Raw genomic sequence first — 23946 nt, forward strand, 5'->3', positions numbered from 1 at the left:
ACTCCCGGAGGAGGACGGGCGGTCGCCATTGCTCGTGCTTGTGCCCGTTCCATTTGCTGCCGCGGCTGGATTGCCATTCCATTCGGGCTTTACGCCGTGATGGTATTGCGGCTGCGTCGGACTCAGCGGTTCGCCTTCCTCGTCGAGGTCCACAAAGAGAGCCATCTTTCAAGTGAGAAACTAAATTTAGTAGGCGGAAACGGGTATTGAAAGAAACAGATGGAAACGACGGACGAGAATTGAATGGAGCGGAGAATGGCAGAGGAATGGCAGAGGAATGTCACAAACTAGACGACATCGAACAAACAATTATAAATTCCTGTCCATCTGTAAGCTCGAAGTGATCAAACAAAGTTGCCCTCCCGGACCGGAGCTGTTGTTGGGTCTGAAGCTGAGTCGTTGGTGCTGCGGTCAGCTCGGTCTCTTTAGTCAACTGACCCCACCAAAAAGAGATCGTCACTGGTCTCCGTTGGGTGGGGGGACAGGGAGAAACTGGCGTCTTGCAAGGGTTGATTAGTCTTATTGCTTAAGTACCAATGGAGCTAGGGTCACTTATTGAACTGCCATGTGACGCCCACGCATTCTTCCTTCGCTTCCATTTATCCAGTTTCAAGGTTGACCCGGCCCTACTGGTTGTTGGTAGACTTGCATAACGGCTTCCGTATGTGCAACTATTTCATGCCGTTAACCGAGAAAGAAGCACGAGTCTATCCGAGGATTCTAGGAAGGTTCTAGGAAACATCCATTGCATGCCATCGAACTATGTATTACACGAGTATGGTCTCAGAAGAGCTTGGCAAGCTACCTATACCCCATGCATGTTGTGGAACCCCCAGGTTTCCTGTCACCATTATCCACCAGCTATACTGTATACGTCTGCAAATCTGGGGCGCGCAAATCGACTTCGAGCGAAACCGGAGCGGGCAGGTCCAAGCGACGGTGATGTTCACGAACTACACTCACAGAGACTTCCAAGTAAGACACATGTGTCTCATACCGTTGCTATTTTTCAAGGCATAGTCCGCACCGGCGCGAAAACCGGAGAATTGGCGTTCGAGAACGGTGAGACCCACAATTCAATATACTCGGTGTAGGCAGCTTAGATTCAGTAGATTCGGTATCTTTCAACATATTACTCAAGTTGGCTTATAAGCCTTTATCGAATTTGACCTTTGCGTTCATTTCCGCGAGATGGAATTCCTCGCCCCGGAGCAATAAGTTAATAAACGGCCTGACGATTCCAATCCAGCTCTGCTCAAGGGCCTTTCCTTCAGAGGAAAAGGCTCATAAGAGGGAACGAGATGAAGCAACCCCCCCAGTTCCCAGTAGGGTCCTGTCATCCCCGCGAGGCAAATATAGTGCGGGCAGTTGACGCAGTCTATGTGGTTCTGAGAACTAACTATGTTGACCGATGGACTACGCAAGTGGTTCATCCAAAGTCGCCAATCGCAAGTTGACGTCCGGTTCGTCAAACTCTGCAGTTCCGGGTAAGACGTCCAGCATCGGGTGTTTTTTCAATGGTATTCTTTCTTATTTTTAGACGTCGCTTAAGTAATATGGGGATGCCATGGATGTAAACATTCTGCCCGGGCATGGCTCGGAGGCTTCCAGGATTACTTTAGTGCTTCTGTCGGTGGAATGTAAAGTGCCTGGGACATAATATTTACCAATCCTTATTCACAGTGATCTATTCAACACATGGTCGAATGACACGTGAAAACCCCATCTAATTGTCTTTTTCGGCTATGAGAAACTGGAATGAGATGAATTATCAAACCCGAGTGAGAACAAATGAGTTTTGGTCTGATAATTTGCAACCTATCATGACAGGAATCCCAGTGAGCCAACAGCAATTTATTCAACAAGTACTACTCTCAATGAGCTTCGTGGTCACATAAAGCCATGGGATGACGGTTCGCAGTTTATGGTGTTGATATTCCCTTGAGTTTCCAGCTCCTCCCCGTTCTCGTTGAGTGGTGAGCCATGCGTATACTGGTTGTCCTGGAAAACCTTTTCGCTGTCTTTCCTCCTTTACAACGTGCAAGCTTTTCTTCTTGTCTTTAGATCGATGCCTGCAGACTCTGTATACTGGTCTTGCTTCCTATTCTCTGATGCCCGTTCCTTAGACTGATTGACCAATATTTCCAAGCAGATGTAATGACTAAACTATGACAAGGGATGGGATATTGCCTTGAGCCTAAGCAGAACGTCTTGTGGATAGTATCCTGGTGTTTCGAGTATTATTCTTCACAACTTTCGCTCTGGGCTGCTTGTTTAAGATCTCCAAGCCCACTCTCCAGCAGTACCTACTCTTTTCATCCCTTCATCGACACCCACTCACAGATTGGCATTCTGCCAACCGTCCGTCATCATGGCTACCGACCTTGCCCAGCAAGCTTTCCAAACCTCTGATGATGCAGTCCAGCAACCATCGAAATCTACTCGACTTCATCGATCAACTGCGATCCGAGGGCGCGGTATTTGGAGCTGCCGGCAAGAATCAATCAGGAGAGAACTCGAGAATGGTTGCAAGCCTGGTAATTTCTTGCATGCGTCAATCTCGCGGCATTATTTTGACAGTGGTTTCGGCAGACAACCAGTTCGCCAACCAGCCCGTCACCAACTTTGCTCGTGATATTGATCCCCTCGGGGAAAGAACACTTGGCCTAATAGCAAAGCCAGACAAGCTTGAACAGGGCACCAAGGGCGGGGCATACTGGATAGAGATGGGCCCCAATCCATCTCGTCCCACCCGCTGTAGTTGATATGTACTTTGCAACCGAGGTCATAGCATGAGAAGCTACACGACCGAGGCGCGGGGTCTTTGTGGGAGAGAGCTCCGGTCTGCTACCCTCTGGACATCTCTTGATAGTTTGTAACTCGGCATCGCAGCTATGCGATCTCGACTACGCAAGATTCACACGAAACTGGGGCCATTAATTTCGATCGTTTCTTAACGGAGGTTTTGGTCAGAAGACCAAATACCGTCTTCTGATACTGTTCATTGAACCACACCTGCAACGCCTGAAGCAAGAGCTCGAGAACAAAGTCCGTTCTGGGATCTTCTTTAAGCCCCAACAGCCTTGTCCCGCAATCGCTTACAAGCCCTACATGACCGGGGCCGTCCAGAAGGTGTAGGCTGCGCGGCACGTCCAAAAAAATCGAGACAATTGTCGGGCGGTCTTCTGCGATTGTCCAGAACACGACCGAACAATCCATATATGTTGAATTGGCTTACACAAACCTTAAGGTACTTGCCAATGCACGGCACCGAGCCTGACACGGAAACGTTCCAGCCAATTTGCTGCTTAGGGCTGAAGCTTATTACAAGGTATGCTTGGCTTTCTCCCCTGTCTCCTAACCCGTTAAGCTGGCTCGTGGGTATACACGATGACTGCTATCGAGCAACCGCAGTGGAGCGACGACGAGAAACTACCATCAGTTGAGTGGCTATTCCAACTGATGTTACGTGGAACTGATAAAATCCGTGTATGTTTCACTAGAAATTGACGACATATTCTTTTGTGAGCTGCATGGTTTCGCGTTTTTCCATTGTGGATGTGCAAGCGGCTTCGGCAACATATCGCCCATGAGTAACAGAGTACATCTGACTTTCCGTGAATGCTGTCGAACATCGGCTCATTCAGCGCTTGCCGGACGTGTTCTCGGCGGATGTTGTGGCAATTTTCAGACCACGCAAATCGGGCAGTTCGGGTTTGAAGGTGCCAAGTGCTCAAGGAAGACAGTTGAGCTGAAGGGGAAGCTGGAGGTTCTTGAAGGAGGCTTGAAGGATCTGAACAACTTCGCGGCGCTGCGAGTGTAGGGTATTGGAAACCGGTGTGACAGTTTAATCTGCTGACAAGCGACGGTCATGCCGCGGTATAATACTGTAGTTAGGGTAATAATGTTAAAATGGTCTATGCCACCATGGTATCGCAAATGAGGTGGTAACGACTGGGCTGCGAAGTTGCTGTGGTAGTTGCAATTTGAGTGCTAATGTGACCGGAGATGGGAGAATAATCCTCAGCTCCAGCCCTGTCACAGCCCTTCAGTCATGATCGGCTCACTATGCAAGTGCAGCCCGGGGACTAGACCCATTCCGGAGCTACCCCTCGTCTGCCCCACGATGCAAGACCCTGACACCAACATCTGGAAGTTTCTATTGTGCGTTCCTCCCGCTTCGATAGCCTTTCATTTTTTCAGCTAGAAACGTTTGAATTGCAAACATCTAGTCTGAATTTAGCCAGATTGCGTTTGCCTAATCCCAGTCTTATTCTGATCCTATTTATGTAAATCTCAGCACCCACGGTCCAGATACCTTCAAGCCGATCGACCATCTTTCCGCAACTTCATCTCACCGAGCCAGCCAATTTCATACACCTGTTGAAGCTACAGAACCAAAAACCCACTACGCCATCTAACACTCAAAATGGCTGACGACAAGCCCACCCGCAGCAAGGTCTTTTTCGACATCACCATTGGCAAGAAGCCAGCGGGGCGCATTACCTTCGAGCTCTATGACGACATTGTGCCCAAGACGGCTGAGAACTTCCGGGCCCTCTGCACGGGAGAGAAGGGTCTGGGCAAGACCGGCAAGCCCCTCCACTACAAGGGCAGCGGATTCCACCGCGTCATTAAGCAGTTCATGATCCAGGGTGGTGACTTCACTGAGGGCAATGGCACCGGCGGCGAAAGCATCTACGGTGCCAAATTCGACGACGAGAACTTTGAGTTGAAGCATGATCGCCCTTTCTTGCTAAGCATGGCCAACGCTGGACCTGGTAAGGAAGTAACAAATGAACACACGTCACAGTTGAAATCGAGTGAACTTTTGCTGACATGACTGGCTCTCCAGGCACCAATGGCTCCCAGTTCTTCGTCACAACCGTTGCGACCCCTCACCTCGACAACAAGCATGTTGTGTTCGGCGAAGTGCGCAGCGGCAAGTCCATTGTGCGCCAGATCGAGAACCTGCCCACGCAATCTGGAGACAAGCCGCAGAAGGATGTTGTCATCACTGACTGTGGCGAGCTGACGGGCGCGGCGGCCGAAGCAGCGGCGTCGGGCAACAAGCAGGCCGATTCTCTGGGTGACGCTTACGAGGATTTCCCCGAAGACAACGACGAGGCCCTGGATGCGCAGAAGGTGCTTAAGATCGCTGCGGAGTGCAAGGAGTATGGCAACAAGGCCTTTAAGTCGGGCGATGTGCCGCTGGCCCTCGACAAGTATCAGAAGGGTCTGCGCTACCTCAACGAGGAGCCCGAACTCAAGGACGAGCCCGCCGATACCAAGACCAAGATGGACAGCCTTCGCTTCACCCTCAACAGCAATTCGGCCATGATGAACCTCAAGCTTGACGCTTGGGAGGACGCCGAGCGCGCCGCGGCGAGCGCACTGCGCGTGCCCGGCATCACCGACATCGAGAAGGCTAAGGCGCTGTACCGCCGTGGTCTGGCCCTGGACAAGATGAAGGACGAGGAAGGTGCTGTTAAGGCGCTTGAGGAGGCCAAGAAGTTGGTGCCGGGTGACGTGGCCATCAGCAAGGAGCTCGACGCCGTCAAGAAGGCCGCCGCCGCGCGCCTGGCCAAGGAGAAGGCCGCTTACAAGAAGGTCAGTGACTTCCTCGCCTGCCCTGTCTCGGGAGTCAAGTTTGCCTCTCTTACATGAAGAGACAACATCCTGTCCAAGTAACTCGAGTTTCAATCCAGAGGATTTTTACTGACTTTTGTTGTAAACAGTTTTTTAACTAGGGTTAACACAAATAAAAAGGGCGAATGGTAACGGAGAAATTCCCGGTTCAAGGATTCTTCTGCATGACAGCCCATTTTGAGGGTCAACTGACAGGGCGTACGGACAAGACGTGGCCATGAATAAGGATACATTGAGCCAGTCCGCTTTCCTTGGCACAAGAAAAGAAAACTATAAAACCGGACTCTTAGGGCTAGATAATCTAGCATGCAACTAGGTTTGGCAAATAAACATGAGTAAAAGAGTGATTGATACGCACAACTTGCTCAACCCCCTTGCTCATTACGAACAGTGCATTATCTGCGAATAACGTGTGTATGACCCTCACAGGCTGATAAGGTGCACCGAGAAGATAGTACGCGGGCGTGATCAGTGACCTCTAGGTACAATATGCTGGCAAAGTCGTAGAGCATACAAGAGTATCCTATGTGTATTTGGTAAATTTGGTATTTGCTGCAGGACGATCTAGCCCACGTCCATAAACATACATATGTCCGTGTTGTGTACGTGTATTATCTACAGCGCATTAACAGCGCAATACAGCGTAATGCAAGCAGGGAGATAATAATCATGTTCGTCAATTATGACTTCGCCTGTTTGATTAAACCCAGCCGCTGGCTCACTCCTCTGCTCCCAGCCATGCCAACCTAGCAAAAAGCCCCAATGCTCAAATATAGATCACACCCTATTTGATTTGATAACCGTGATGATGTTGGGTCTTTTCACCGGCCCAAAGTCAACAAACCCTCCACATAACTCTTGGTGTCGACACCAATCCCCTGGACCAACCGGGTCGCACCGTCGGCCCAACCGCTACCGCCCTCGGCGTACGAGTTGCTAATGCCCCTAATTCCACCAGCGCCATGTTCTCCCGCTCTGCGTATTAGGAATATTTCCTTGCTGACCTCGTGTCTGCGTCTCCAACCTCTGCCGCGACCTCCAGCAGCATCACCGTGGCGGCTGCCGGCCTTGGTAGTCTTGTCCGAGGCGTTCATACTCAGAGTGGTTTCATCGGTCGACGAGTCTGTGGTCTGCGTACTGGTGGACTCCTTGCTATCTTCCGAGTAAAGCGGAGGCGGAGTTGTGGTCCCAGTCGTGCTGGATGACTCTTGGCCGACCATGATGCGAGTCCAGACAACCCACCACCCGCGGCTCGTCTTGCACGTACGTTCGACATCGGTGAAGTTGCCCCGTGTTGCTACGTAGGTATTCAGAATCTGAGTGTGGGTGTTCAGGGCCTCGGCACGGGACCATGTGCTCTGCTGCTGCTGTTGCCGACCGTCTTGAATACGCACAAGCGATGGCGGCTCTGGGATGCTGGGTATGGTCGAGTGAACCGTCAGGGCCCGCGGGTCCCACACCAAGTCGAAAATGTGGCTAGCCACAGCCCCGACATCTGGCTTGTCGGGTCGGTACTTGGTAGATGACGCGAGTGTCTTCCGCAGGGGTGCCAGCTGGTAGTGGAGAGACTTGTATAGCGGGCCCCAAGCAAGGGATTCTGTGCGATTTTCGAATAGGAATGCATATATGAAGGGCTTGCTGGCGTAGACCACAACGCGCATCTTCTTGGTTTTGTTCCGGTCTTGACTGTCGAAATGTGACTTGGGATCTGCTGAGCCTTTGCGACCAGATTTCGACATTTCTAGCTCGTTGTCGTGACTGCCGAAATCTCGAGCAATGTTGGCTTCCGGCCGATCATGTCCCTCATTCTCGAGCTCTACCGTAAGAGTTCGCAACAGGGTGCGCTGGTTCGACTCTGAGCTATCTGAGTCCCTGCTCTCTGGAGTCTCGCTGTCTGCATGGTCCACATCTCCTTGGAGCCCAATGAGGTAGTGGCCCAAATACCGGTCTACAAGCGTGGATGAGCGCTGAGTAAAGGGGTGCGTAGGTGTCGCATGTTCCTTCTTAGGTACTGGCTCGATTTCTCCTTCGTTCTGATTGCGGGTTTGGGCGCCTTGGGCAGTTTCTGGGGCATTTTCTTGGGTGCTCTCTGTACCAGAATTGCCAAGTGACCAATGAGTGCCGTAGCCCATTCTCAAATAGCTCATGAACTTATCCATGCGCCCATCATCGTTCGCTTCGACTCCATTAGATATCGAGGCGGAGGGACTTCTATCTTTCACCTGATCACTTGGGGTAGAACCCACGGTTTCAATCGTTTGAGGCGCCGACAGCTTGCTGAGAGCTTCGGCACCAGACTGGACCCTGACCCGTCTGGCCTTCACTCTCGTTGAAGTCGCATTTTCCTTGACTCCATATGCATTCTCTCCCCAAGTATACAAGTCTTCCATCCAGTAAGTGATATCTCGTAAAGACTTCCTGGATAGAGCACCAACACCCAGAAAGACAGCACCGTCTTCTGCTCCGGGTTCCTCACCAGTGCCGAGCCACTGGGAAGACTGCGAGTCATCGGAATTCCTATCCCTGGCCGAATCCGATGTCTTCTCTGGGTCCAAGTCCCCAAATTTGGAGACGACCAGATCCACAAGTCCCTCGACTCTACCAACAAAACCTTCGAGTACCTCTCTCTCGCCACTCCCACGTTCTTCCTCACCCACACCCACGCCGAGCTCGCCGCAGGCCCCCAGTTTGATGCCACCGAGCACAGCACAGGCCGGGTTGCCGTGAAGCATGACATTCCACGTCGACAGAAACAGGTCCCAGTAACGACTCAGTATGATGACGAATTTAGACCTCTTCGATCGCACAAACAGCGCACTAAGAGATGCGGCATGGTGTAGCAGGAAAATAGAGTGCGCCCGCAGCAGGTCCTGCAACAGCAGGGCTGCCGGCTTGACCTCACGCGAAGAGTACTCGACATTATCGGACTCCTCCTCCTTCATCTTCGAAGCCGAGGCGCCCAGTCGCGGTGGTAAAGGTAGTTTTGTCAGGTCGATGGACTAAAGGTGGCAGAAAAACGCGTCAGAGTCTCGGTTTTGTAAAGTGTTTGCACCTGCAACAACCAAGCTATTGTTTGCAACTCACAGCAAGAATCCACCAGCCAGGTTCCAGCTCATGCAGGACCACCCGACTCTTCTCCGTCTCTATTGTGTTGACCGACTGGCCGCGGGCAAAGCCGCGACTAAAGTCGACCATGCCCTGCGCCAACCCGATCTGCCTCAGTCGCTCATTGCGCTCGTCTTTCGACAGGTTCTCTGTGGGATTCGCGCGCGAGCGGTTGCGCCGCCGCGAAGCCTGCGTATTCACAGATGCGTAGTAGACAATCTGGTCATCGATGGTCTCGTCCGTGGTGCCGAGGGTCGGGTTGAAGATGGCCAGGAAGCCCAGTTGCGCCGGCACGACCGAACCTGGCAGGGAAGAGGCTGGGGTCACCATTGAGAGTCAAGTCTGGACATGAACGCCGAACACCTCCCTCAAGGCCGGGAACACTTGTACGATTTGTTAATTTGAAGAATACTGACCGGCTTCTTTGCCCGAGCTTAGACGCGTGGTTTAATCAGGTGATTGAATGCATGGGATGGGGATCGAGATCAAGAATTGGTCTAGACTCTCAGGAGCAACTACTTAGGAGGGGTTGGCGCGCTGGAAAGCTGGAAAGCTGAATTCAAGCCCTGTATAGTCTCTAATAAAACAAATTCACCAGAAAATATGGGAAACCGGCGCGATCTTCTTTCAGAGAGGTTGCAATTATAGTAGTAAACTACGTAGATGCGTGGATAGAAATACAGAAATATATTTTCATATGGGAAGCAGTTCTTACAGAGCTTTGGATGTTTACGTCATGCTGAAAACCAGCCTGGAGAGGAAACGCCGATCCAGGGTGTGGGGTATGGAGTATTTGCCACAGCTGTTTTTCCGTTACTTCTTGAAACGATCGGCCATGGCAATTCTATGAAGATCCAGCATGAGATATCGCGATCTACCAAAGCCGTATCGGTCCGTCCCCGTATCCGGCAGCCACGTTCCAAGCTGACGGAACATGGCTGGGAGTCACAATAAAGCATAATTACCTAGCTTACTGTCTACTGAAGTAGTCATACGACATGCTACAGCAGTATCAGCACTCGGAATGAGGCGTAGAGCTCCGATATCTACTTGGAATGCCTCTATAGCCTGAGTAATTTCGTAAACGGAGGCTTCAGTCCAGTATCTCGCCCTGTCACCGTCAATGTGAAGGCCTCACGATTATTTCGCACCGAACAGTGTACACAACAATACAGTCGCATGTGGCGATTTTCAGCAAATACGTAATAGCACTTATAACTTTGACTGTAAATCAATTAACTATTTGTTTCTGCCGCATCTGAACGGCAAATCTAATACCACCAAGCTCAACCAGTTCCCTACCCCAGTCCAGCTGTCCCCAGGTGCTGCTTGCCCCTTCTGCTAACGCGTGCATTTACACGAGCGTTGGTACAGTGGGTAAGAATCTTCTGACAACTCTTGCCTTTCCGGCGCCTTCCTCACGCAGTCAGAAGAGCTCAAGTAGCCAGCGCCAAGGGATAGAGAGTGAAAGAAGGCTGCGCAACCATCTTGGGTTGTTTCTTCTCCGGAGCCTGATGCGACTTCTGCATCAGGGTTTCCAAGGCCACCTTGCGGGATTTGGCTGTTGGTGACAACCTCCACAGCTACCCAAAGACCGATCCAGTGAAGCCAAAATACCCCCAATGGAGGGTTTCCTCGACCATGCAAATGAAAACAATTAACTCCGAGCCCATTTGTCATAATATGAACAAACGTCTGGACAAAAGTCCAGTCTAAGAAATCTTTCTCATTCGGGTCATGATACCCAGCTTAGTGTTCGTAACCAGCACCACGTTGCCACGGACTGAAGTATTGTTAGTTACTATATTCATATTCATCATTTTCATCATTCGACTCACCTAGCATTATTTTGATTTCTGTACCCTGAGGGGCTGGCGTTATTCTGTTGCCGGAAGACGGACGCGTTTGAACCACCGTACGGACTGGGTGCTCTGTTCATGGAGCCAGGAGCGGCAAGAGGCCCGCGCTGCCCGTTGGCCGGGAATAGCGGCACGGACGGATCAACCGGAGATCGTGATGGTTCGCGTGGACCGGTATGAGCAGTTTGCAGCGCTGCCATGTTGGGATCAGTTCGGCGGCGCATCGAGTCGGAAGAGATGGACTCATTGTCGTCGTCGAGATCTAAACCTGCTTTGTATCCACTCTTGTCACCGCGAGCAGTGGCCGCCAGAGCATCCAGTTCCGTAGTTCCGGTAAGCTGGCTCTGCGACTTCATGAAGGATGCTCGGTCATCAGCCATGAATTGATATCGGGTATCCGGGTTCTTGCGCACAAAGACGACCACGGTGGTAGCGATCACCATCAACAACAACACTAGGGCGAAAATGGCATTAAGGAAGAAAAGAATGAGACCAATGACACCGTTGACGAGGGCTGGCTGGTTGAAGACGTCGGAGAAAATGAGAAGGAAAATAGCGTTGATGAAGTTGATGGCGCAGATGGCGATGTTGAACGAATTGGTGCTCTTGTCCATCCATGGCCGCAGAACACTGGCACCGATAAGCGCGCCGGCCTCGATCAGGAGGAACCCAACGGCCTGGGCGGTACCACTCTTCTGGGCAAATGCGATGAACATGCTCTTAATGAGAGTGTATCCCAGGACTGGAATGATGAAGTAGTAGGCGGATGCTCTGAATTGGATGTACAAGAAACCCCACTTGTTCAGAGCCTGAGGATCCGAGAAGAGGATGTAGGCAGGGTTTCTGTGCATGGCAACAGACCGGCGAGCGATGCGTATAACCTTGGATGCAGCCCATGCCAGAGTGGCGGTCATGCCGAAGAAAAAGAAGACGGCTAACACGACCTCAGCAGGCGAGTCGATCTGGGTAAACTCCCACAAGCAGAGAATCGTCATCTGTGGGTAGCCAATAAGAGTCATGCGGAATAAGATGCCCTTGAGCACAGTAAGCCAGCCGTTACGGAACTCAAGGAATGTGTCGTTCTTGATCCACTTCTGCTTTGCGGCCAGTTCACACCAACCCTTGAAAGCGGTCACTCCCATAATGGTGAAAATGACAAACAGGCAAAAGAACGTCAGACCCGTCATGAAGAGGTTGGTCGTCTCAATGCCAGCCTTGAAGGCAACGCGCTGAATACCGTAGACGATGAAGCTTCCAGATCCAGTTTGAACATTGGCTCGTCTCATGAGGGAGGCGGACGCCTTAGGCATCATTGCTGCGGTTCTTCGGAAGAGGTTCATCGATGCGTCAGCCAGCGATCTCTTCTCCACTTGGACGGAGACAGTGGTCAAGGAGTCGAAGATGGTCGAAGGAGTTCCGCCAGTCGCTCGCTGGTACCAGGTAAAAATCGTTTGCATGAAGTCGATGTTGATGATACCCATGGACCACTGGAAATCTTGCGTCCATGATTGCACCACCGGGGGCAGGTGAACAGCCGTCAGACCAAGCATGGCCTGAGCCTGGAAGAAACCGAAGAGGGATAGGGCCCCCGAGGCGACGTGAGCAGCGGCGTTAGAGTGGCCGAGACCGTTGATAACAGCAGAAGATACCAGGGCCAGGCCAGCGATAATAGCCAGAACCCACTTCACACCAACGAGGTCGACCGTTTTTCCATTGGAAATATCCGCCTCAACACAGGCCACGCTCTTCCCAGTTTCCGTCATGTTCAGGAATACACGAACAGTGGCGTCCAGGTCGGGAAAAGTGTAGGCAATACCGGGGATTTGAGTGATAGCGTCAGCACCCACGGGCAAGTTGAAGTTCAGAGGGATCTTGCCAGCCGTCATAGGGCAGAGACCAGCCAGTCCAGCATCGCAAGGATCGACTGTCCTACGGACAATTTGATAGCCATAAGCTGAAATGGCGACATCGAACACAACCTTGCCTTCCACTGATGAAGTAGCAACGATATCGACTGATGCTGAGTTGTTGTTTGGCGTGAAGACAACCTTGAATAGACTGGCCGTGAAACTTGAGTCCTCCTGGCATGTGTTTAATGAGCTGGACGTGAGCATGGGCTCTGCGGCAGTGCCGACCGCAAGGGCCGTGAGAAAAACGAGAGGTTTCAATACTGAGAACCTCATGATGGCTGATTGATGTTGTGGGTCCCAAGGGAATGTTGAAGTGGGTGAGTTGGGAGTCGGGCCCTCTGATGGGGATGGAAATGGTGGCTATCCGCCGCTGGCTCCTCGTGATTGTCCCTTTCTTTTGTTTTGCCTTTGATCGATTCAGATGTGTTGCATTCGTCGGGGGCTCCAGGCTACGATGGTCAAAAGAAGCGACCGGACTTCTCTATCTCTTTCTTCCGTCTCAATCAATCAAGATGGGGCTTGGACATGGACGTGGGCAGGAGTTCAAAGTAGTGAGGGTACTCTGCCCCTGGGGGAAGCTGTCCGTCCGGCTGGTCGACTGACTGTGCGAGAAAGTCTAAAAAACGAGCGCGGCGGTGGTACGTCACCAAAGGGGGTAGTAAAAAAGGAACCAGATTAGAAGCGAAGTGTATGGATGGCACTTTCGAAATGTCTACCCGTTTCGCGGAAAAGGTTGATGTCTTGAAAGCTGCCGTTGAAGAGGGAGAGTTGAAGAGTGAGTGAGCGTTGGAATACGAATAGTGGAGTGGACAGAGTGAAGAGAGACTCCAGCGCTTGTGTTTGATGGACAATGGAATGATTCGCTTTTCCAAGGGGTCACGAAAGGAAAGGCCGGGGTCTGGCTGGATACGGGGGTTGGACATGTCGCGCTTGAACAGAGTGGACGTGCAGGGTGGGAATGGAACTCCAAATTACGGAGTACGTAGCCAGCCCACTAGTCGCGCTTCATCGAAGTACTTAAGTAGACCCTGCCGCATCCAGGGGAAACCGGTGGCGTCCATAACAAAAGTACCTCCCTAGCCAGGCCAATGCATGACAATTGCGACAGTCGTTCCGTTAGGGAACCTTGAAAGCGGGTAGATCTGTTACGGCAGCTACATCCATCTTCCTGTTTTGAAGGGCCTGGGCGACAAGAGCCAAGACTTTCTACTGACCCGCTTGACCTTTTTTTACATGGAGTACACAAACCATTGATGCAACGATGCTCGCAGCACAATTTCGTGCACAATGGACCCTCTCAACTTTCTTGTCTCTATTCGCTGATCTATTCGCTAACAATTGTCAGCTGCGCTCTTGTCGGTTATTGCCATCACGAGTCCAGCTGGTTGATCACTTGATGTTGCTCTCCCTTACTCCAAGACGTCAACAATGGCGACGCCACTCCAAACAGGGAATTGCCCAAAAATAGGACGAATGATGGCATCGTTTATGCACGCCGCACTGCTCACTAGACGACGCCGCCACGCCCACCACACTGGATTTTGGCTGATTTTCCAATAGACTCAATCTTAGCTTTGGGATGAAAATCCCCAGCCCTGCCCGGTTCAGCAGGCTTTCGAGGCTTTTTTTTACCACACACCCCCCCCAAACCAAACCTTTTGCGGGCGCAAGTCACACAGCAGATCGTGGAGAATGGACCTGTCGCGCAACAAGTTCTGAAGTGATAAAGTCGTCTGCGGCGCAGAGTGTCGCAGATGCAAGAAATGTGTGTTTGGGGGCCCGGACCAGCAGATCACTGATCGCCCAGAAGCCAACCACTGTTTGCGCTTCTCGCACATTACACGGGTTGCACAGCCTCTTCAGATGTGACTGCCGGCCGACCTGAGCCGTCCAATTGTCATATATCCCGGGTAGCTCGGGGGTGGCCAGGCGCGCCCTGGAGATTACAGACGACGCGAGAACAAGCAAATTCAGCAACCTCCAAGCCTTGTTTAATCTCGCCCGTGTCATAGCAAACTGTCATTCAAGAGGCGGGAGGCCTAGAGGGATGAAAGTGTGACTGCTTGTTTGAAGGCATGTGATACTATTAGATGCTTTTTTATCTCTGTTCAATGCGGTGGGTCTGTAGGCGCAAATACTTTTCACGATCGATTTATTAAACCATACTTCAGCTATGTCGTGGTATTTTCCGATTAGTACGCGCGTTCCCACCTTCTCAGCGTTCCTGGGCAAGTCATTGGGCCGGCTTGGACCAGTTTGGTCCGCCAGTCTGGATTCCAGTGGCACTTCTGTAAGCTACGGTGTCGTATCCGGTGGCAGCGTATTGTTGTCTGGAATTTTCAACTCAATGGTAGCTCCATCTACCTGCCATCCCGTGTTATCATCCACCTCTCTACTGTCCACTAACTCAACCCTGTGGGCCTTCTGTCTGAAGGTCTTCGCTACGCCCCTAGTTGCGATAGTTTAGCGTACCCTCCCGTACCTAGTTACCCTACCCCACCTTTCCTAACTAAAACTCTTCGTCTGTAATATAAAATCCTTACAAAAAGGTTTAATTCTTCCTGAATACACTGATTTCTCAACGTTATGACTTGCTAATCGGTATTGCAAGGTTGATCGTACTTGCGAGGCCAATTGGGCTAAAATCCCAACTCACAGTATGTTCACGTATTAGCAGGCGCGCAGGCCTCCATATCTTATCTAATCCTCCGTATTGTGCCGGCGTATTAGCCGACACTTATAACTATACCTATACTGTGTCGGATTCCAAACCCCAGAGGCTGTATTGGTGCTACGAAGGGTCCAATCCCAAGTTGGCGCCCGAGGGGTCCCTAAATTCAACAATCCGTACCTGCCTGCCTTGTACTCCTCTATACCCAAGGCCAGAGCTTCCCACATACGATCTACAATATATTCATTTCTTGTAGGTTAACAAAGAACACAATCAAGCGTAAATACCCTGAGCTCATCCCAGTGAAATTGTCATAATGATTAAGGACGATTCTCTACGATCTGGGACAGTCCCTAAAGTATCTAGGTACTGTACGTGCACGGGCCATCTAGCAGGTGTAAAGTTTTCATACTCAAAATACTTCCCATTATGGAGGGGCAGCTCATGGCGGGGTGATTCATACCACAAAGTCCTCTGCCGCAAAAAGATTAACAACGTTGAATTCAAACTCTTGAACGCTCTTTGCGACATTGGCTTTCACCGAACATCTAGTCCTAAATGGCCGCCAATATTGAGGAGGCCGCCGCGCCTCACAGCACCTTTGACGTAAGTCGACCTGTTTGTCTGTCTGTCGCTGAACTCGTTCAGAGCTAATTCCAAGTTACGCAGACCGTCTTGGTTCTGGATTTCGGCAGTCAAACAAGCCATCTTATTCTGCGACGTCTGAGATCACTCAATGTATACGCCGAGATGTTGCCATGCACCACCAAGCTTGCGAACCTCACCTGGACCCCTGTCGGAATCGTCTTGAGCGGAGGTTTGTGCCCCATTGAATTTGCCCTTCAGGACGTCACCAGGGTTCAACATCAATAACTTAGTGCCTAGGTCCCTCTTCCGTTTATGATGAAGGAGCTCCTCGTAAGACTGCTCCCTCTTGCTTGGCAAACCTATACTGATCCAGGAAAGACGTCGATCCGGCCATCTTTGACTTGGGAGTTCCCATTCTGTAAGTGACTAGTGTTGCTTCTCGGAGAGATAACAAGTTGCTAAGCAGATCACAGTGGAATCTGCTATGGGTGTCAAGAGCTTGCTTGGCGGATTAACGACAAAAATGTCACCCGTGGTGAGGCCCGCGAGTATGGCGAAACAGATCTCACCATTCACAAGGTCGGCGGCTCTAACCATGTCGACCGCCTCTTCGAGGGCTTGGGGGACTCGATACACGGTAAGCTCGCGTCCACACAACAACAGCCCCAGCTACTGCTCTAAAGAACTTCGTAAAGTCTAACTTTTAGACAGTCTTCATGAGTCACTTCGATAAGCTTGTCCGCTTGCCCGAGGGTTTCGTTAGAATTGCCAGCACGAAGAATACGGAATTCGCCGGCATTGCCCACCAGACGAAGCCAATCTTTGGTTTGTCTCTCCTGCTTATTTTCCTGGCTTGTGTGGCAACGTTGCTATCTTGTTCTGCCCCTAAACCATTCTTCGTCCGCCTAATCAACCGCTGACTTGGGCTGTTGGCAGGAATCCAGCTACATCCCGAGATATACCATACGTACCGCGGTACAGAGATACTCGACAACTTTTCTACTAAGATCTGCAAAGCTCGCCAGTCCTGGAAAATGGAAAATTTTATTGAGAAGGAGATTATCAGGATTCGCAAGCTTGTTGGCGACAAGGCCCAAGTTGTGAGTCAAACCCTCTTACATACTAGAGTGTTGGAAACTAACCACAATTCGACAGATTGGGGCGGTTTCCGGAGGTGTTGACAGCACGGTGGCAGCTCGATTGATGAAAGAAGCAATCGGTACATCCCCGGATGGTCATGATAGATATTGAGGGCAGGCTGACATTTGCTTAGGTGATCGATTCCACGCCATCCTCGTGGACACTGGTTAGGACCCAATTCTTAGTCGCTAGACAAACTGGCACTAACACGCTCTCTGTAGGATTAATGCGTCTTAACGAATGCCAGCAGGTCAAGGAGACGCTTCAGCAACATCTCAGCATTAACCTAACGATTGTTGATGCGGCAGAGCTATTTCTTAGTCGTCTTGCCGGCGTAGTGGAGCCCGAGGCTAAGCGCAAAATTATAGGAGAAACCTGTTTGTTTATACCCTGGAATCCCTCTGGGGGAGGTATAGCCGGGTCCTAGCTCGCCTTGCTAACCCAATAATAGTCATCGATCTATTCGAGAAGGAGGCGATCCGAATCGAGGAAGAAGCAAAGAATACCCCCCTTTCTGGCAAAGTGGAATGGTTTCTGCAAGGCACCCTTTATGTAAGCCTACCCCTAAAGCAACTTGACTAGGTCATCTGGAGATCATAAGCTCACATCATCAGCCGGATTTGATTGAGTCGTTGAGTTGGAAAGGACCTTCAGCCACCATCAAGTGTAAGTCTATGTTGCGTTAATATCCAGCCCTGCGACCATTTCCCCCCGTTCGACCTCTCCCTTTTCCCCCGGGGCCCCTTAAAAAAGCAGGTTTGGAAGAGTTGCGCTACCAAAATAACTGCGTCTCGATACTTAATGCATCGTCTCAGATGGAAGTTTATTAATAATGGACATAGCGCACCACAACGTCGGCGGCCTCCCGGCTCGTATGATGAACGGTGTCAGTAAATCCGAGAGTGGCCGTCTCTGTATGATGATAACTAACATTAACACCAACGATAGCAAGGTCTCAAGTTGATTGAGCCCTTGAGGGAGCTCTTCAAGGATGAAGTACGCGAATTTGGCCGCCAACTTGGTATTCACCAAGACCTCGTCATGCGTCACCCATTCCCAGGACCGGGTATCGCCATCAGAGTACTTGGGGAAGTAACCCCCGAACGCGTAGAAATTGTCAGAAAGGCCGATCATATCTTCATCTCCATGATCAAGGAAGCGGGCATCTATGATCAAGTAAGTGCTCGCGGCGTTGCTGACCTGAATCGGCTACTAACGTTACTCTAGATGTCTCAAGCTTACGCCGCCCTTGACACAAACAGGGGTATGTATTCCAATATTTGTCGACTCGGATGTCAGAAGTACCAGTCACGCAAACAGGGCTCACATCTCTAAACGATTGCTAATTTATGACCGTGTCACAGCCGTAGGGGTGATGGGAGACAGTCGTGTCTACGGTGTGTTGGCACCCGAAGAGAATCCGTCGAGTGATCAAAGCTAATTTAACTGTACTAGGAATGATAATTCTTCTTCGAGCTGTTACTAGCGCTGATTTCATGAGCGCCGAGCCGTTCGAATTTCCGTTCGATCTTCTTAAGGCGATCGTACGGAGAATCGTGAATGAGGTTGATGGAGTCTCTCGGGTGGCATATGATTGCACTAGCAAGCCTCCCGGTAAAACTTTTCAAACTTTTTTATTTTTACTGCTATTTTCATTTTTGGAACTTCAGTTACTGACTCTGAATAGGCACTATCGAATTAGAGTGAATGGGTGTCTGTACCACGGAAGTGATCAGCCCCCAGAGATGAACACAATTTCGGCCCTCAATCAACATTTCAAGACCAACAACACTCAATTTTCTGTAGATGGCAGTAGCAGCGCAAGCTCTTCTTTGGCGCTTCACCTTCTCTGTCTTCTCAATTTAACTAGGGATCAATTCTAAGCGGTCCCCTTCTATCTGAGCCTTCCTCTCTGTGATACACAACGTTTTGACAATCCTTTCTGACTGTACGTTGGGGCACTGCGGTCAGTGCTTCCTCCAGCTTTGAGTTGAGCACACTTGACATCCAAAACGTCGATTTTTGCCGTCTTCTGGTCGATGCTTTTGGCAGCATCGGTGAAGAGCATGCGAAAGTCGCGTCTAGTGCCCAGAGTCTCGCCCTTAAGCTGACGTGATTGTTGCTTCGAGTTAGTGCCTTTCCGCGGAGTCCACCAGGGGCGCCTCTTATTCCGAACTTACCGAAACACATCTCGCTGCAAAATGAACTCCACTCCCCTGTGGAACGTCGTCATCACCCGACGATGACGACTCGTAATAAATTCACAGCCTCACATCCGCAGGCTAGCCATCTAGACTGGCATGACACAGCAGAAGAGACTTGCAGACACAACAGTCGTCGTGGAGGTTTGCTCGCGATGTACGCAGCAAGACACGAGTTATCGCTGTCCTTGGATCTAGTTTCTGATATTTGGGCCTCTGCAAACTTATGTAGTCCGTGGTCGATTCTCACGATTCTCATTGGAAAGTATCCCCAAGGGCGACGTCCCGAAGCTGTAGGCAGTGCAAACGCTTGGGGAAGCGTCGGATTCAAACCCGATTTCGTTAATTTCGTTACGGGAACAATCCCCTGCGCCGGTACTGTTGGATTGGTGCAGTATTGACGCCATGCTACGCTAATTTCAGTTAGTGGTACGGCAGGATTCGATGCAGGTACGAAGTCGATTCCCGTCATGTCATGCCGGAATCTGAAGTCGAGTATCCTTGATTGGTGTGACGTCGCCTTTTCAACTTCATGCTAAGACTCAAATTACGTCATTTTGAACAACATGAAAACGTTCTTGCCATTGTTCAGCATACCGAAATTTTTCCATCATGATAGACCAACCTATCATTATCTCCATGGGAATAAACAATTCTAGTATCATCCACATTTGACGCTCCTTGAACAGGCAGGCCAGGGCGCTATTTACCATGGTATGCAACATAGGCAACATCGTTTGAATTGATGCAACCAAGGGGGTTGATTATCCAATATCCAAGTACTTCGTAGGGCTGTATGATATCCAATTTATCCATGTACACCTCCTTACCGCCGACTCACAGCTCTTAGAATGTCTGCCACTCCGTATCCCACGGCTTATTCCCCTGGGAATAGTCAATACCGTGTTTGTAGCTTCCCGTCAACTCCTCTTCATCGACACCACAATGCGTCTGGCCGTCCCGGCCCTCAAACCAGCCCAGCCCGTACGTTTTGCCAATTCCCTCAAGCTTGCGCACCATTTCAGCGTTGCTGAACTTGGCCGTACCAACGAAATCGTAGAGCATCTTGCTCTGGTGCATGAAGGCGAGTACACTGGCGATGGTGTTTGGCTGTCTGGGCAGGAAAGGATGTCTTCTTCTCGTGAAGACTATAGTTGAGACAAAAGCCATGTAGACCAGGATGAAGACGGTGAACAATACAGAGACGGAGGCCGAAAGAAAGGTTTCTTGGCCTCCATTTAGCGACTGATCAGGTGTTTTGGATCCTAGGCCGCCGCCGGCGTGATTTGGGTCCGGCGGAGCTTGGATCTTGTCGAGAAATAGTTTGCCTTCGACCGTCGCTAGGCCCGTAACGAAGATGGTAAGTGTCTCGGCAAGAACGGTACCAAAGCCCACGAGGGCTACCATCCAGTGCTTGTTCCAAAGGGCTCTCAAAGCAACGTAGCCAAACGGCACAGCAGTGTAGTCGAGCGTGAGGGTCTTCGCAGACGCGTGCCGCTTGCTCAATATGTAATAAGGTTCCATCATACGGATGGCCGTTTCCAGGCTTCCCCAGCTCAGTTTGATGGCGACTGCAAGTGCCGTCACCACCCAGGGGGCTTTATCCGTCAACACGCTCACTGGCGTAAAGAGAAACAATGGAATGAAACCAAGGAAGAGTGCAATTGAGAAGATAAACGGCATTCCACCTTCGGCACGCAGCATGAGAGGGTGAGGGTTTTCCGGCAAGTGCGAAATTGTGTATCTGTCGGCCTCTTGTGTGGATGGCGGGTTTTCATCGTCTGGAGCCAATGAGGAGTTTCGTAGTACGTAGCGATGGTTTCTCAGCCTGTAGTGGATGTCCTTTGGCTTCGACACGTCCATGTCTTTGAAATCCGTCATGATATGACTTACAACGGCCATGGAAGCGAGCCCCGCAATTCCCTTAACATCGGCGAGCAGGCCAGAACGTCGAGACTGCAGTTGGTATAACAGCCCGCTTCCTAGCAGCGCTAGGAGCACGAAGGCGGAAGAGAGAAGCCGAGACAGTACAGGGTTGATTATGATGGTCTTCTCAACATCACTGCGCTGCCTTCTTTCTTCTCTGCTCGGATTCAAGACAAGACAGGCAGTGCCAAGGGTCGGGACCAAAGAGACGGCCAGGAGTGTTGAGATAGATGAGACAACCACCGCGTAGTGTCGTCGCTGGGAGGCACGGAATGGCCTCGTGAAGTTGAATTGAGTGATGTAGTCGACGTTGATGGACTCCGCTGCCAATGCCCCCCCTTCCTTGCTCATCTGGTAGAAAGCCTCAAGTCGCTTTACTTCATTGTCGGTAATTTGCCACAAAACACCATACGAGACGGTTATGAGCGTTGGCACAAACTTCAGCACGAAGTAGTCCAAAGGACTGATGTCATCGCCGCTCTTGAATCTCATCAACGGTTCCAGCGCCGACTTCTGGCACAACAACTCCACGCCTATGGAGAGGCCAAGCGATACCAGAATAAGGCTTAGTAGGTATGGCCATCTCATGCTGAACGGCTTCCAATTAGGTTGAGGGTAAAATACCTCCGTCTTGCTCTGCGCCACTGGAAGTGTTGTACGCCTCATATGATTTGGATCTATACCCAGGGGACTCGGGCAGACCATCGAGCTCAAATCGATATCTGATGGTTCTTCTATGATGACCTCAATCACCTCGCCTCGCTTGTTGGCCTCGGTTTGTCCCAGGCCTTTGATGGTGGGTTTTTGCCTGAATGACAGGGACCGGGAGAAGCTACGCTTCAGAGTGGGACTGGTAGTCAAGAGCTCTTCACCATTGATCCTCGTGTTGGGGTTCATGCCTAGGCCAGCCCCCAAGCCTCCTGTCAACTTGCCGTTCGCTTCTTGCTGTTGCAAGTTCCGCAAAAACTCCTCGTCCTGAGAGCCCATAGGCCCCGAAAAAAACGACACATCAAAGACGGGCTCGACAGGCTCGTTAGCGGCGGCAGCATCTTGAGGGTCTGACGATCCAAGAGGAGCAGCCGACTTCAGCAATGACATATCGTAGCCCTCATCGTCGCTGATTGTTTCTCGCGATCTTCTGAGAAAGCTTTTGCCTCGACCCAAGCCCGGCCTTATTTTGAATGTTTCATATCTGGCATTGGGGGAGCCTATGAAAGGAACTGACCACGACGACGAGGCGCCCGAGTAGGAATGTTGGTGGTGTTCAGGGACGGATCCGAGTGTGGGCGATGTGCAGTGCGACTGTAACGACACTAGCGACTCTCGGGCCCCAATCCTCGCCTCGAGTGGCTCATCGTAAACACCATCTGAGAGGTTCGAGACTTTGTGTACCAAACTCTGACCAGTCTGACCGGCCCGGCACGTATCCTGCGACTTGTTTTGGGAATAGCCGTGATTTGACATGATTGCCGCTGCATCATGCAGCAGAGTCAAATCGTGTCGGTGGCCTTCTTCTCTCTATTGCAAAGAGAGATGTGCAAGAAACATGCAATGGTAGCAGAGATTCGGCCCGGGTTTCGACCAAGATGCAGGTATAAACGAAGGACTCAATCGCCAGCTGGTTTGTAGTCGAAGACAGTGGTTCGCAATCGTCGGTCAACAGCATTGCCTGACTGCCGCACCCGGGCTTTATCTCATGAGAATGATTGTAAGCCTCGGTCAGAGTCTCTGCTGGAAGGCCAGCTGAAATGCAACAGGCTCGCGGCCTATCGCGTCGGCGCAAACACGAGACACGATAGTTTCTGGAATTCTGGTTCCTCGCTCGGGTGATGACGGAGATAGCACTTTAGAAAATTTATTCCTCGGCTGGTAAAATCAAACAAGGCAAGGCAAAGAAACTAAGTAAATAAAGTCTGATGGACGAACGAACAGAGAAGATCAAGTACATCTGTGACGCAGCCATGTTCTGGGAAACAGACGGTCGGGTCTGCCCAAGCAAGCCCTGACATCCAACCGTCCTTCGACCTGGGCAGACAACCGCGAAGAAACCAAGATCGATCCCCTGGCCGTTGCCATTTTCATGCATGTTGGCCCAGTGTTCGGAGAGGGGTGGAAGCGAGGAGGGCCGCAAGGATGGTAACTGGAAGCCACCACGCTGAGCTGATACAAGCGCCTGCTAGCTGGGCAGCCAGGCTGCAAGCCTCCCCCTTAGCGCCTTAGCGCCTTACCTCCAATAGACCTGAAGAACTGTGGGGCTGCTTGTCCAATATAGCGAGTTAGCGCAACCTTGGTGTGAACTTTTGAAGCCCTCTCCAATCGCTCCCGGTCAGCAATCAGGATGCGACTTTATTTATAGACAAAGTGCGGGCGAAACAGTAATCCGTGGACTAAACGGAATTACCCAAGATGGACTTGGTGGAGAAGAAAGGAAGCAACTATACCATTCCCCTTCAGAACAACCTATCTGTAGGCGCGCGGAGTTGTAGCCCTAGGATGACCTTCCCTAGGATGACCTTTGCAGTCTGATTCTGATGGTACTGAAGTGTATCGATGCCAGCTTCCCGTGGGTCATAGTGCCTGTCGAGTGGCCCTCTAGCCGTCTAGCCGTGTGAGTACAGCAACCCATCGGGTATCGTCGAAATCACTTTGCGAAGGACCGAATCGCGCAGCTTCCATCTAGAAAATGGAGTTTCAATGTATGAAATCAATCGGGGTATACCAGCATGGGCTTTCCTACCCTGAGTAATCGTGCTTAACTACATCGTGTAACGCACAAGGGACGCGGTTCTATTTGCAGTAAGGATGCATCACGTCCAACACACAACCTCGAGAAATACCATGTGGCATAAGTCAAGCCTAGCTTGCCGGACGTTTCGTACCTCTCAGATGTCACAGCC

General features: G+C 50.9%; 7 protein-coding genes across 7 annotated transcripts; 4 read left to right on the forward strand and 3 right to left on the reverse strand.

Moving 5' to 3' along the window:
- The first annotated feature begins 582 nt into the window (after positions 1–582).
- Positions 583–1652, forward strand: BCR38DRAFT_196501 (uncharacterized protein). The gene is made up of 2 exons (XM_040854061.1): positions 583–1062; positions 1113–1652. The coding sequence occupies exons 1-2, from the start codon at positions 750–752 to the stop codon at positions 1370–1372; spliced, it is 573 nt and encodes a 190-aa protein (XP_040716540.1). The 5' UTR covers positions 583–749; the 3' UTR covers positions 1373–1652.
- A 277-nt stretch (positions 1653–1929) lies between these two features.
- Positions 1930–2829, forward strand: BCR38DRAFT_196504 (uncharacterized protein). Its single transcript, XM_040854062.1, has one exon. The coding sequence runs from the start codon at positions 2412–2414 to the stop codon at positions 2763–2765; it is 354 nt and encodes a 117-aa protein (XP_040716541.1). The 5' UTR covers positions 1930–2411; the 3' UTR covers positions 2766–2829.
- A 1320-nt stretch (positions 2830–4149) lies between these two features.
- On the forward strand, positions 4150–6205 carry BCR38DRAFT_432636 (cyclophilin type peptidyl-prolyl cis-trans isomerase/CLD). The gene is made up of 3 exons (XM_040860196.1): positions 4150–4781; positions 4856–5610; positions 5739–6205. The coding sequence occupies exons 1-3, from the start codon at positions 4430–4432 to the stop codon at positions 5748–5750; spliced, it is 1119 nt and encodes a 372-aa protein (XP_040716542.1). The 5' UTR covers positions 4150–4429; the 3' UTR covers positions 5751–6205.
- A 265-nt stretch (positions 6206–6470) lies between these two features.
- Positions 6471–9084, reverse strand: BCR38DRAFT_409092 (uncharacterized protein; the record flags this gene model as incomplete). Its single annotated transcript, XM_040858340.1, has 2 exons — positions 6471–8648; positions 8734–9084. 2 exons carry the CDS (start codon positions 9082–9084, stop codon positions 6471–6473), a joined length of 2529 nt encoding a protein of 842 aa, XP_040716543.1.
- Positions 9085–10503: 1419 nt separating this feature from the next.
- Positions 10504–12796, reverse strand: BCR38DRAFT_409093 (uncharacterized protein; the record flags this gene model as incomplete). Its single annotated transcript, XM_040858341.1, has 2 exons — positions 10504–10537; positions 10593–12796. 2 exons carry the CDS (start codon positions 12794–12796, stop codon positions 10504–10506), a joined length of 2238 nt encoding a protein of 745 aa, XP_040716544.1.
- Positions 12797–15752: 2956 nt separating this feature from the next.
- BCR38DRAFT_457559 (GMP synthase) lies at positions 15753–18629 on the forward strand (the record flags this gene model as incomplete). The annotated part of the gene is made up of 17 exons (XM_040862054.1): positions 15753–15800; positions 15864–16011; positions 16080–16112; positions 16161–16200; positions 16256–16419; positions 16494–16607; positions 16719–16882; positions 16938–17001; positions 17056–17088; positions 17144–17299; positions 17374–17474; positions 17537–17588; positions 17765–17808; positions 17871–18098; positions 18150–18186; positions 18351–18536; positions 18610–18629. 17 exons carry the CDS (start codon positions 15753–15755, stop codon positions 18627–18629), a joined length of 1632 nt encoding a protein of 543 aa, XP_040716545.1.
- A 1340-nt stretch (positions 18630–19969) lies between these two features.
- On the reverse strand, positions 19970–22513 carry BCR38DRAFT_457560 (uncharacterized protein; the record flags this gene model as incomplete). The annotated part of the gene is made up of 2 exons (XM_040862055.1): positions 19970–22351; positions 22442–22513. 2 exons carry the CDS (start codon positions 22511–22513, stop codon positions 19970–19972), a joined length of 2454 nt encoding a protein of 817 aa, XP_040716546.1.
- Between the last annotated feature and the right edge of the window lie 1433 nt (positions 22514–23946).

The sequence above is a fragment of the Pseudomassariella vexata genome (assembly GCF_002105095.1).
Source record: "Pseudomassariella vexata strain CBS 129021 chromosome Unknown BCR38scaffold_6, whole genome shotgun sequence".
Taxonomy (NCBI): Eukaryota; Fungi; Ascomycota; class Sordariomycetes; order Amphisphaeriales; family Pseudomassariaceae; genus Pseudomassariella; species Pseudomassariella vexata.

Coding starts and splice junctions, on each gene's coding strand:
- BCR38DRAFT_196504 (XM_040854062.1), top strand. CDS start 2,412: ATGATGCAGTCCAGCAACCATCGAAATCTACTCGACTTCATCGATCAA.
- BCR38DRAFT_432636 (XM_040860196.1), top strand. CDS start 4,430: ATGGCTGACGACAAGCCCACCCGCAGCAAGGTCTTTTTCGACATCACC. Junction 4,782..4,855: donor CATGGCCAACGCTGGACCTG/GTAAGGAAGTAA, acceptor CTGGCTCTCCAG/GCACCAATGGCTCCCAGTTC.
- BCR38DRAFT_196501 (XM_040854061.1), top strand. CDS start 750: ATGCCATCGAACTATGTATTACACGAGTATGGTCTCAGAAGAGCTTGG. Junction 1,063..1,112: donor AGAATTGGCGTTCGAGAACG/GTGAGACCCACA, acceptor TAGATTCAGTAG/ATTCGGTATCTTTCAACATA.